Source organism: Paroedura picta, chromosome 8 (assembly GCF_049243985.1).
Source record: "Paroedura picta isolate Pp20150507F chromosome 8, Ppicta_v3.0, whole genome shotgun sequence".
In the NCBI taxonomy this organism is placed as follows: domain Eukaryota; kingdom Metazoa; phylum Chordata; class Lepidosauria; order Squamata; family Gekkonidae; genus Paroedura; species Paroedura picta.
This window is the reverse complement of record NC_135376.1, coordinates 84,536,665-84,550,039: the sequence shown is the minus strand read 5'-3', so window position 1 is coordinate 84,550,039 and position 13,375 is coordinate 84,536,665. Positions and strand designations below refer to the sequence as shown.

Sequence of the window (13,375 nt, the reverse complement as noted above, 5' to 3'; positions counted from 1 at the left end):
CTCCATGCATGTGTCTCCTTTGCTCCGATCTGGACTGCAGCATGGATTTTGTAGTCTATACCGGATACATGAACTGCTGGTGGGGTTTTGACGCATGCTTTGTTGAGCTTACCATAGCTCTCAGTCAAAGGTGTTGCAGTCTTCAAGTGGGACTATAGAATACATGTGAAGTGCATTAACTGTTTATGCCCCAGCAAGTGACTTAATCGCTTCACTGTAGCGAACGTTCAGGGCATTCGGATAAGTCTCTGAGCAACGTCAGCATCCTTTTTTCTTTTTGCATTATTAGAGCAAATTCCCCTTTCAGTTCTGTTTACTCACAGTTTGCCACCCCCCTGAGTTCAACTCATGACTTAGAAATCTGTTTGATAGCCTGAGCCCTGAACTTCCAGCCCCGCTGAAATGAATGGAGGGTGTGCTGGTGCAGTGCTCTGAAGTGTGTGTTTTTCACTATGAAATCTTTTCATCTTTTAAACTTACGGATGTCTTTTTCCCCTTAATGTCTTTAAAGTAAACAGCATAAATTCCCAACAGATCTGTAACTCCTCAAAAACATCCGCTGATCAAATCGAGCCATATAGCTGCAAAATAAAATTTCCAACCAAATGTCCTCATATTTCTAGTATGCAATTCTTCTGGAAAATACTAGATAGCCAAGTCCAACATCCATTCTTGCCAACGTTCTGTATGTGGAGTGGAATTAAATATTCAATTTAATATTTAATTAAATATTCAATAGAAGACACCTAATTTTTTGGCTATTGGTGTTGACCATAGACTTCATACGTGGTTCCCTTCCTTAAGTGAGCCAACTGTTGACAAGGGACCAAGCAAAAAAATGTACTGCTGACAGATCTAAAGACATATCCCAGACCGAATTATTGCCAAACGGTTGCTGAATTATCACCATCAAGAACGGAAATCCATCTCTGTCTGTTCCGTGTTTGCGGAATGGGTATGGTGACGTTGTTTTGGTAGAGACGATAAAAATATTTATTTGTGCGAATGTCTTTATACCCTGCTTTGCAGCCCAATCGCTTCTCAGAGTGGCTTGCCATTGAAATCCATTGAATGCCTTGCATTAAAGCAAGTTGCTGAAATGCACCCTTCAGTCTATTTTTACACAGTGATGTCAGAATTACCAAACACTACGTAAACGAGTTCCTGGCATCTCCAGGTATAAAAAATGATCCTGCAGTTAACAGAAGAGTCCCTGTGTTCCTACTAGAGGTTAACATTAAACACAAAGAGAAGATAACCTCTAGTAGGTACATAGGAACTCTTCTCTTAACTGCAAGATTTATTGAGCCACACAGTTCCCCCCCCCCCTGCTTGTATAGAAGAAGAAGAAGAAGCGTTGGTTATTATAAGCTGCTTTTCTCTACCTAAAGGAGCCATATATCATCCCATGTGTATTGCTACTGTCTAAAAAAAAATGATCAAGCAATAAGATCCCTACCTGAAACCCTGGAGAACTGCTGTGGTCAGAACAGATAGTATTAATCTTGACAGACCACAGAGAATCACCCCAAGTGGGCTCTTACTTTGCTGCTGTGGGAGAAGAAAAAGAAAAAGAAGAGCTGGATTTATACCTCGAAGCAGCTTACAGACACCTTTCCCTTCCTCTCCCCACAACAGCCCCCTTGTGAGGTAGGTGGGAGTCAGAGAGCTTTAAGAAAACCGTTCCGTGAGAGCATCTCAAAGAGATCTGTGACTAGCCCAAGGCTAGCTGGCTGAATGTGGAGGAGTAGGGAATTGAACCCGGTTCTCCAATTGAGAGTCCACCACTCTTTTAACTGCTGCACCTCATGCAATGGAGCACATGGAGCACATGGAGCGCAATGTGGAGTCACCCTCATGTGGGTCACCCATCCTATCCAAAGCTGCTCTGATTGTGAACATTCCACGATTGACTCTTCTCCCCCACCAGCAAGAATGGAGCCACCCAGCTTAATTTTATTAGGCGTTCCCCATTTGAAGCACACCTCCACGGCCAGGTGAGATTTTTCAGTACGCTGCTTTCTCTGCTTTCCCTTAACTCTGGTGGATGGCCGTTCACATGCTGACCACCCTGTCTGCTAGGCCTGACGGTGACGTCCCCCGTGGATCAACGTCTGCTGATTGTTGCTTGTTTGATAGGACGGCTTCACTCCGTTGGCAGTAGCCCTTCAGCAGGGCCATGACCAGGTGGTCTCCTTGTTGCTTGAAAACGACACCAAGGGGAAGGTCCGTCTCCCTGCTCTTCACATCGCGGCCCGCAAGGATGACACAAAGGCAGCTGCCCTGCTGCTGCAGAACGATCACAATGCGGATGTGGAGTCCAAGGTTAGTCGCAAAAAACAAACGAGCTGGAGGGGATGGACGATCTCTGCCGCTCTTGGCTAGCAAGCAGAGTAGTTTGCAGAAGGCAAGCTGGGTCTATTTCAGCTTGCACCGCTGCAGTTTACTTTAGCGTGGTTTTAGGTCAGTCGTGTCCTTCAGGAGCTGCCAAGCCAAGCTTTGCCCACCCATAATGGATTGCATTCCCAGATATTTGGCAATCTCCTGTCCTTTAATTTTCCAGCTGATGAAAGGCAGTGAAATTGGGGGATGGGGATTTGTCATCGTGCCTTGGATGGACTGTTGTAGATGGGAGGGGAGGGGAGGGGAGGCTGCATTCGGCTCAGTGAGTTACAAGTTGCACAGATCTGCTCTAGGGTTATAACTTGTGAAAAAAAGGACAGCTGCTGGAAATGGAAACCGAAAAGGAACTGCAAGTTATTCCCTTTTTGAAACAAGTACCCAAGAATTTTGCAGAATGAGACTTCCCTGTTTCCTCCTCCTGCTGCAGCCCACTGGTCCCCCACACTGTCAAGTTTTGTTTTCGGGGGAATTAGCGAACTTTCAAGAAAAGTAGAGAGGTGGTGAGGGAAGAATTAGTGGAAATCTCAACCCCCTCTTGTGAAAGCAGAAATTCTGTTTCATTGGAGCAACTAAGTGGATTGTATCTTACCACTCCAGTGAAGAAAACTGGAAGACTTCCTCCAGCCTATGGAAGATCTCCCTTAGGCCATTGAACTGGAGGAAGGCTTCCAAGGCTGGAAGAACTTCCATTGGCCTACATGCCAACCGAAGTCACGGAAGCAATGAGAGATCAGTGTTCTCTTGGGTTCTGTGTCTTAGAACTCAGAAGATGGTGTTTTTAATACATACATATATGTACATGCCTGTGCTCTCTATAGCAGAGAGGCAGCAGATTTGAATCCCCAGATATAGGCATAGAGTAGAAGGCTGCAATGAAATAAGGGATTTCTTGGAACTGTGTTTATTTTGCCCTGGGAAAATGAGGAGATCTCATTGGTGAAGTGTCCCAATTCGTGTCTGAACCACAGCAAAAAGCCCCCTCCCCACCATTCAACTTCCATTCAGCCTCACAGTCCTGCTGTGCCTCTATTTGTGCCATCCTCACAGCTTCCGTCCGGCGGTCACGAAGCTTTCTGCATCCATTATCACCGGTCGGGAACTAACCGCTCATTTTTTCCCCCCTTCTTTGCTTCCAAATGTGTAAACCCTAGATGATGGTGAATAGAACAACCGAGGTATATCTAAAAATATATATTATGTAATATATATGTACATATCTGCATCGTCACTCTTCCACAAACGTAGAGCCGCTGCATCATTCCTTCCTTCTCTTCTCTGCATTGCCTTTATTTTAGAGGCCTTTAGAGACCCGCTTTAGAGTACAGAACATAGCATGTGCTAGAAGAGAACGTAGTTTTAGTTCCCAGGGCTTTCTGCAGCTGGAACAGGCGTTTTCAAAAAGTGTGCAAGTAAGCTTCCTTTGGGGAACAGATTGCGCCCGCAGAAAAGTGGTCATTTGCCTAAGAGGAAAGGGGCCGGACTTCCAATGCGGTCATCCTCATTTGATCGGCTGCGTGAAGAGCTGCAGACATCCCTGATTCACTTCTGCATCCAGGACTCGTTTCCTGTAGGCCCCCGCATGACACTTTCCGGTCAGTGTCAGCAAAGGGAATGCGGTTGTTGTCCCCCCCCTCCCCCTCCAAGCGACACGTGAATGTGTGAACTCTCTCCAGACTGGAGCGGCGACAGCTAGCATGGCTAAAGGGGCTTGCTGACAACGTTAGAAATGCGCCCGGTTCCCTCTCAGGTTTCACACACATCACAGGGACCGGATGAACGGCTGCATGAATTTTTGAGCATTTTTCAAGCTCGGAACTCAAATGGCAAAGTCTGAAGACGCCAGTGCAGTCTTAAGCAGAGTTAGGCCCTTCCAGGCCCAAGCCCACCTATGGGCATTGAGCATTGCTTGTAATTCTGCTTAGGACTGCAGTGCAGGTCACTGAAATAACGTGATTGGGTAGACACTTCCTATTTAGAGTTGGGGTGCTGCAATGTTAGTGCGGTAATACGGGCTTCCTTCCTTCCCCCTTGGCTCTCAGGATTCTCCCAATCCGGTTAACCCGGCAGAGGGCAACTAAGGCAGGGGGTGGATATTGGTTTTATTTCTATTATTGCTGTTGTGAAACACCTCAAGTCCGCTTGCAAGGAGGAGTGGTATAGAATTTTTTTTCAAAAAATTAGCCCAACTCGATTGCCCACTGTGGGAGATCGAGCTTTTTATCTTTCGTAGAAGGAAACCTAATTTTTTAAAAAACATCCCATCCCATCTAAAACAGGCTTTGATGTCGTTTTAATTTGTATCTGATTTGAATTCATGAAATTATTCAGCAATTACTATCGAGTGACTTCATTTTGAACTCCTGCAAGGAAGCTCGAAGACATAATTAACTTGCAAGGATAATAAAATAACGATCCCACGTAGACATATCCAACGAGAATTGATGTATCAAATTAAAGAATTGGTGATGTTTTCACTTTGTTAAAAGTTCCTTTGGCGGGAGGTTCTTTTGGAATAGTCAAATCTCCTCCTCCTATTCTCCCAGACTAGGCATTGTAATATCTTTCCTTTCTGCGTAGCACATTCTTACTTGCAGTCTTCGGGTGTCGTAAAGATACACAGTGACTGAAAAAGTAGAGTAGAATGGATGATTGCTATGGATCATATTCTGTTTTCTAGCATCAACTGGTACAGCTATTATTTCTAGAGCTGGGAAGGTATTCTTTAAAAAAAATAATTTATATTTCTCTGTGTCTGTGTGTGCGCGCTTATTTCTTTTCTTCCAGAGCGGCTTCACCCCCCTCCATATAGCTGCCCACTATGGAAACATTAATGTGGCTACGCTGCTTTTAAATCGTGGTGCTGCTGTGGATTTTACCGCACGGGTAAGTAACATTTGTTAGGGTGGTGCTAGGAAGGTCTCTTAAAACAGTCTCTTAAAACAGGAGGCCCTTCAGCAGGAAGGTCTCTTAAAACAGGATTAAACCCTTCCAATGTGAAACCACGGTTATTACTAACATTGGATTGCTGCCTTAATCCTGACTAGAATCCCACGTATACAATTGTTGAACAAAACCTTGTCTCTGAAGGTCCACCAAGAGCCTCCACGGACCGACCCCCCCTCCCGGATGAAAATTGTATTTGTTCCCCCACCACCCTCATCCAAACAAAAATTCTAACACTTTCTTCTTGCAACGAAGGGGCAGCATGTGATATAAATTGAAACTAAGGCATTTACCTAGCCATATCTAACCTCTAAAACCGATGAATACAGATCACAATGCACATAAATTGTAAAGACAACGATCACAATTTCACTACTTTCATTCTGTGTTGGGAGAGATTTTCTGTTCTGTAAACTCCCTTGCCAGGGTAGAGATGAAAAGATTCGATTCAGAGTACCTTTATTGGCATAAAATTGCAAAGCATAAAACGAAAATTTCAAACAGTTCCAGATGTAAAATCTATCGTAAAAGATTTTCATTTAAAATTGCCAGTAAAAACTTTGCTACTTTTATAATAATTGCTGAGTCCCTCACATTTAGTATCATTTTAATCCAATGTTCCTCATTAACACAGCTAAATTTCAGTTATTTCAGATAATTAGCTAACGGGCGATGCTATATTTCAAACTTAGGACACACCACAACGTGTCAGGGACACTACATCCATGTAAAGAGTATCTCTCCTGAGGAGGGATCTTCAAAAAAGGGGAAGGGTTCACTTTGCAAATGCAAGGGACTTTCTGAAAGCAGGCAGGAAAGGTGGGTGTGGGGGGCAAACATAGAAGAATTAGATTATTGATGTGGTGAGAAACGAAGGCAGACCAGGTTGGCTCATCAGCTTAGAAACAACGTATGATAGGAAACTGTTTTCCTGAGCCTCATACCATAAAATGTTTGCAGCCATGGGCAGATTTCTTTAAAAATTGCGGCTACCGAAGGGGAGGCAAACCAGCAACAACCAAGGTCCCCTCTTCTGCCTTTCTGAGTCTTGACTGCGCCCCTAGTGGCTACAGCGCAGCAGTACACTGAAAGTAAAATGGATGAATTTTGCACAAATCAGGAGGATTCCAGCTTCACCTCCCTCTCCCTCCCTGGCCCCCATACTGATTTGAATCCTGGAAGTTTTGGACCCCCCCCCCCCCCCGTTCCCCGCCCCCTGTCGTCCCTCCTGGGTCCTGTGAAACACTGGCAAGACTTGTTCCACTTAATAAGAAAAGGGGATGGGGAGTGGCTTTAAAAGTGATTCATTCAGTGCAGGTCTTTGAGCCATGATTTTGCAGCCAGTGATTTACTGTGGTTAATGAAAAGAGTGCAAAGGAGAGGGCAGCATTTCCAGCAATTTGTGCCTTTCCCAATAACTAAGAGAACCAGTATAAACTGCACAAAACAAACAAATATATGCATGCATATGGATTACATCCAGGGTGCAGAATGGGCAGAATTACTGCCAGAAATGGGACACTAAAACCAAGCAGGTACATAAAGATCACAATCTTTAGGTTGTCTTTGTGTGCACATCACTATATAGCAAGATGGATCCTGCTAGATTTTCCCCATGATCTCACCTGCTTCCCTGTAGTACATGACTTTTGTCCATGCAGATCCCACAATCTCTGTCACAGCCTGTTTGGGCATCAAGGGTGTAACACTGCTTAGGATGTCACTGCCATAGTGAATTGTTTTTGAAAATATCGAGTGGGGGTTTTTTTGTGTGGAGTGGTGGCCAAGATGCCGGGTAGTATATTGACCTAATATGCCAGAATTGTGTCCTTCCCAATCAAAATAGTGGCTCTGTTGGTTATTTATTATAGTGCCATTAGTATCTGTGGTGTTTCATGGGACAACATAAGCCCCAAACACCCTACTCCTAAGGAGCTTTTTTATAACACTGATTTAGGAGACAAAGAGAGAGGGGCCTATTTTCTGTTTCATCAAGCCCTTCAGCAGCTGAAGAGGCGGGATCTCCATCCTTGCCTCTTCTGACAGTGTCATGTGTCTATGGGAGTATATAGTTGGATGTTTCTCTGACTTGCAAGGCAGGTGAACATCCATTGTTGAATTGGCACCTTTATTATCCATCAAGCGCAAGACCGTCTGGCTCACTCTTGCAGGGCCGGCTTATGACATCGGCGTGGGTCTGCTTCGGAATAAATGCTTGCTGAGCAGCGCAGTCCCTCGTTTCGAGGCATTTGCTGCATCCTTAATACTGCCAGCCAGAAAACAGATGTCTTCCCGCATATACTGGCTCATTCATCAGGACATCACTTTTATTCTGCCGGCTATGTGACACATCTCCAGAGCGCAACCGGGGGCGTGACTCAAAACCGTTATTGCCTTCCCCAGTTGGGGCCGGTGTGCTTTCCATTTTAATTTGTTTAATTATTTTTGTTTGCCATCAAGGCAATTCGGCGGGATGCATAGCCGCGTCCTGCTACATCTTGGAACTTCGCGCCTGAGCGCGTCCGTTATATAATTGCCCTGAATGTTCAGCACATTTGCATATGGCTGCATGGCTTGAAGAGAATTCCAAGACAATGAAGACTTGTTGTGCAGACTTGTGGCCTGATAATGCTTATAGCCTCTTATCAGCGTGGCCCCAGGCAACAGGTTGGATTAGTTAGTTGTGACAAGCCAGAGAGTGAGAGACCCATGGGGTAGAGTCGCTTGTGAGGCTTTCCCATGCAAACCCTCCTGAAATTAATGAGAACTATACGAGAACATAGTGTTGCCCTGGTGTCGTTCCGGTTGGTTTTAACAACACTAAAGTTGTAGAATTCTCTTGGATTGCACCCATGCCAATTAGCATGTTTGGGCGGCCATTTTGATTTCTCACCTCAGGCACCACAATGCCTTGAGTTGGCTTTGTCCTTTAAAAAAAAAAACCCTAATAAATAAATGCCCTATCCTTTCCTAACTTGAGATGTTTAGGGGAATCAGTTGCAGTGTTAAAAATAATGTGCCCACACTTCGAACTGATAGATCATTTTGATTTATATTTTTATACTGCTTTGTGAGGAACAAAAAATAGAATCCATGTTCTCTCTGTTGCCTTACTGATGGGAATCTAAATAGCTAGCTATGTTCAGTTCTTTCCTTCTGATGAACAGATAGTAGTTGGTTTTGCTTTTTGGTTGTGTAGCTTTGTTCTTTTGGAGCGACAATTGGCTGGAGGTAGGAGGACAGTGGCTCTTCCTAGATAACATTCCAGAAAGCAGAGTTTGGAAATTGTAGACCAGGCTTTCTCAACCAGGGTTTTGTGAAACCTTGGGTTTCTTGATAGCCCTGGAAGGGTTTCCTGAATGGGTTGGAGTTAATTTGTTATATATTTTTAAAAATTTGTTAAACATTTCTTGGATGCTATGACCATATATGGTCATGTTGGCCTGCCCCTTCCCTCACAAAATGGCCAATGATAGACCAGGAGGGTATGGGAAGTGGAGGGGCCCCAACTATATGCTGCACAACTGTGCCACTTCTGGGATTTAACCCAGAAGGGTTGAGAAAGGCTGTTGTAGACAAACTAGAAGCGTTAGTGAAGTTGGTGGAAGAAGAGAGTTATGGTCTGTCTCCCTGTTTTATTTTGGTCCTACTGTCACCTGTGATCTAACACGTTTGGCAGGCTTCTGAACCAAAGCTGCTGCCAGTCTCACCAGCAAAAAATCTATCATCAGTTGCCAGTGCTGGATTGACACCCGCTTGCAAGCTTGCTGGATGGTCTGAGGCAGATCACACCTTTACGGTCTAAGGCAGCAATCCTCTGTCAGCCTGCTCAGAATCATATTCCAGTCTGTTCCCCTGGGCTGACTCCCAAGAATGGGTTGCTTTGATTTGCACAGTAAGCTGCTTTACAGAGTAGTAAGGGAGGAAAAAAGAAGAGCATATTGCAAACGCTCTGAGAAAATGAGGTTCTCCAAAGCAGCAAATGAACTTAGTTGCTGAACTGAATTTCAACCCAGGTCCAGTCCCCGTCCACACTGCCCTGTATCTGCATTGTAGAAATGCCTACAGTCAAGGAACTCGGTCTAACTTTGCAAATGGAGGTCTTGGAAAGCGTAATCTGGGGAAAGGGTTTGGTCCAGGTGGAGGACCACTGGACATTGGGATTCAGTTAAGTTGCCTTTTCTCTCGTCTCCCACAGAACGATATCACTCCATTACATGTGGCATCAAAGCGAGGGAACACCAACATGGTTAAACTTCTGCTTGACAGAGGAGGGAAAATTGACGCCAAAACAAGGGTAAGACTGTCGTTGGATTACCTTAACAACACAACCGCTTGATTGAAAAAGAACTGTAACACCCGAAAAACCTGCAAACTAACTGTGTATATAAAAGTGATTATTCCCCCATTCCAACAGCCCTTTCCTCTGTGTAAATAAAATCTCAGTGCCATTCTGACTAAGGGTTTGTTTCGAAAAGGTGGCTCCAAGCCTTCCCAGTAGCTCCCAGGGCTGACTGATGCCCAAAGAGAACTATTACTAACTAGTAGTAGAGCCCGCTGAAACCAAAATTCAGCGGGCGCTAGGGGCCTGGGGAGCTTCCCCCCCCCCCCGATGTGGAAAAAAGCTCCTCAGGCTGGGGAACTTTTTTCCTCCCCCCCCCCCCCCCGATCTGGGAAAAAGCTGTCCAGGCCCCGGGGAAGGCGATCCGCGGCTCTGTGAGCCGCGGATTGCCTTCCCTGGGGCTTGGGGAGCTTTTTTCCTCCCCCCCCGATCTCGGGAAAAGCTCCCCAAGCCCCGGGGAAGGCGATCTGCGGCGCCACGGGCGGTGTACAGATGGGGTGAGACAGTGAGCTTCATTTTGGAGGAGAAATTTACCTCAGTATCAGGGAAAGGTGTAGAGAGGCATTCTATCATAGCTGTCTTACCATGATATGACCATATGTGGTCATGTCAACCTCCCCCCCCCCCACTCCAAAAATGGCCAGTGATGGGCCTGTAGAGGGTAAAAGGGGGAGGGGCATCTGGGTGGCCATGTACACAGCTAGTCTTCCCAACCATATTCTGCACAATCCACCACTTCTGGGGATTCTCGAAGTCTAAAGAATGTTTCAGGGGTTTCTCTATGGTTAAAAAGTTGAGAAAGGCTGGACTAAATGGGGTGTCTGGCCCCTTCCAACTCTATGATTCTATAGGCACATTGCAGCAAGCACGGCTGATTGACCACATGCATGACTGACACCTGGAGAAAGGGAAGCTGCCACAAAATGCCTGCTGGAATCTTCTCCTGGGCATGTAGGTCTGCTCATGTTCAGCTCTGTGCATTCAGGAGAATTGGTGATGCACAAGACATCTTTGTATACCTACCAAATAACACAATAGGACCATTCCTTCTATTCCAGCCTTTAGGTAAGAGCAGAGCATGTTTGCCATGCAGCTGCAGCCAAAAGCAATGGGCCTGTATCCCCGCTTCCCCTCTCCACTGGCAGAGTTTAGGAATGTGAAGCCCATGAGGTGATGTCATCACATTCTGTTTCTTGCCTCTAGGTGGCAGCTCTAGGTGGCAGAGTGAGGCTCAGGGCAATTCTCAACATGGCGGCTTGGATCTAGAGTGGCACAGGCAATACCGTCAATGCCTTAGCACATTTCCAGGTGCACAAAATGTTGCAAACATTATATTAGACCAGAGTGGCCAAATTGTGGCTCTCCAGATGTCCGACTACAATTGCCATGGGAATTGTAGTCCATGGGCATCTGGGGAGCTATGGCTTGGCCACCCCGGTATTAGAGTGACAAGGAACTGGTTGCACAGGAATGTGACCAAGTGGAAATGCAAGCAGGGGCACAAATCCACACAAAAGTAGCTACTGCAGTCTTTTCCTTTCATTTCCACTATGGCAACAGCTCTGGCATGAGCAGAAATTCCTCACCCAAAAGTATTGTGTCAATAATGTTACAGTTCTGGATGAAACTGGACTCTTTAAAACGATCAGGTCCATTGTTTGTACAGTCACCCAGATCCATAGTATTGTGGGTAAGAATGTTTGACCATGGTTAGTCCTTGATGGGAAACCACTAAGGAAGATGGGCTGCTATGCAAAGACAGGTGATGCTTATTTCTTGCCTTGAAAAACCCCTGGTCCTGGGGTCACTATGAGTCAGTGGTGATGCCATGGGCACACAGTTATTCTCAGTATTTGAATCTGAAAGTTAAGCCAATAGCACCTTGAGCAACACTGAGGATAGAGAAGACTGCATGAAACAAGAGTGACAGAAAACTTTTTTCTTTCTTTCAGTAAATTATTTATTGATTTGATGATTTGATTTCTGCACTGCCCTCCCAGCAAGCCGACTCAGGGCATTGTACATCATCATATAAAATAACAGCAATACAATTTAAAAGCCATTCAAGTAAAAATTAAACTCATGTTCAGTTAAAGTTAAAGTTAAAAAGGTACATCCTTAGTAAAAACAGTAACAACAATATAAACAAATTCTCAGATGGGTATTGTCTTGCTTTAGGACTTCCAGAACTTCTCCATTCTGGGGTAGTTTTGAGGGGGGGGCATAGATGTTACCATGTTCTTTGTTGTCAGGGTCCGTTTGATCTAGGAAGGAAAACAAACAAACAATTGAATGGGGAAGCTACTGTGCACTAAATCAGGGCATGAGGCAGGATTGACTTTCAAAAGAGCCAGCATCTCTTTCCTTACTACCGAACATAACCAAAGAAATAGCAGTGGAATTTGTACCCCACCTCCTTCTCCAGTTCTAAATTTAACCAGAATTCCTATTGCTGCCTTCTTGACCTCTTACATCAGGCCCTCAAGAAGGGGAGATAAAACAGGCCATATGGTTAATTGCATCTCTGCATACTTAGGGAGTCCTTCCTCTGCAGATTGTCATAATCGTTTGCCAATCATTTTCTCTGAGCTTCTGCAGGAGGATTGTCTCAATGGATGGATACTTTCTAATACATGGAATATATCTTACATCCTCCAAGTTCTCCCACTTTACGTCTGACCGGAAAGTAAAAAGATTGGAGACCCTTTATTTCAGGCACCACAGGGCTTTGAGAAATATGCAGCAGATATTTTTTATCTCCTTCCTCCTCCCCTCCTTCTGGGGGTGGAATGGGCTGTTCTGTCACATCTGGCTTGGAGCAACTCCATAGGGTTTTCAAGGCAAGAGATGAACAGAGGAGGTGTGCCATTGTTTATCGACCCTGTGTAGCAACCTGGACTCCCTTGATGGTCTCCCATCCAAATATTAAACAGTGTCAGCCCTGCTTAGCTTCTGAGATCTGACAAGATCAGGTTAGCCTGGGCCAACCAGATCAGGCCCACCACTTCTAGAACTGTTTAAAACCAGAACTTCTCTATACCGTGTCTGCTTGGTTTTGAAGCCTTAGTTGTTTTTTCTGATACGGAAGCAGGTTGAGGTTGAAGGGCATGCTGTCAGAACATCACCCCCAAGGAGGGCTGCATCCTCAGACACCCCTTTGGAAGATGTTCATTCTCAAGTGAGGCAGTCCCCTAGCCACCCAAAACCCAGAGGCTGTCAGAGAGTTAAACAAGGCATCTTAGCCCTATTCAGAGCAGAGAGACCTCTGCAGAACACAAAGGTACAGCGACGAAGAAAACACAAGGAGGTTCCTGTTATAGCATGTTGAAGAAACAAACAAGTATTAAAATATTTTGATTTTTATTAAATGTGCACAAAAACAAGTTCAATACTAGCAGTGAATGAAAATATATTGAATACTAGAATTAAATCCCATTGGAGCTGCAAACACAATGGGCATTAGCGTGTGTGGGGGTGGAGGTAAGGGATGGGTGGGGGACTTATCTGGCAGCAGAGGGGCTGTCTGCTGGGGCAGCAGCAGCGATGTCCCTCGACAAAAGCCTCCCCCCCCCGGGCCTCAGTAAAATTATCAAGCGTTGACTGGTCCCCGGTGATAAAAAGGTTGGAGACCACTGCTATAGATCATAAGCAGAGTTTCAAATGGTCAGACCCACAGAATTCAAAGGA

The 13,375-nt window shown here is 45.2% G+C and overlaps 1 protein-coding gene across 41 annotated transcripts in view; it reads left to right on the top strand.

Annotated features, from left to right (window-relative positions):
- ANK3 (ankyrin 3) overlaps nt 1-13,375 on the top strand; it is a 493,966-nt gene that overhangs the window by 318,282 nt on the left and 162,309 nt on the right. For 40 of the 41 annotated variants that reach the window (XM_077350673.1, XM_077350676.1, XM_077350705.1 and 37 more), the window contains 3 exons: nt 2,140-2,325; nt 5,188-5,286; nt 9,545-9,643. In XM_077350673.1, the coding sequence (XP_077206788.1) occupies nt 2,140-2,325; nt 5,188-5,286; nt 9,545-9,643 (384 nt within the window). Of the gene's footprint in view, nt 1-2,139; nt 2,326-3,542; nt 3,579-5,187; nt 5,287-9,544; nt 9,644-13,375 lie in introns of those variants that run through there. The other variant, XM_077350688.1, reaches the window with a different exon arrangement.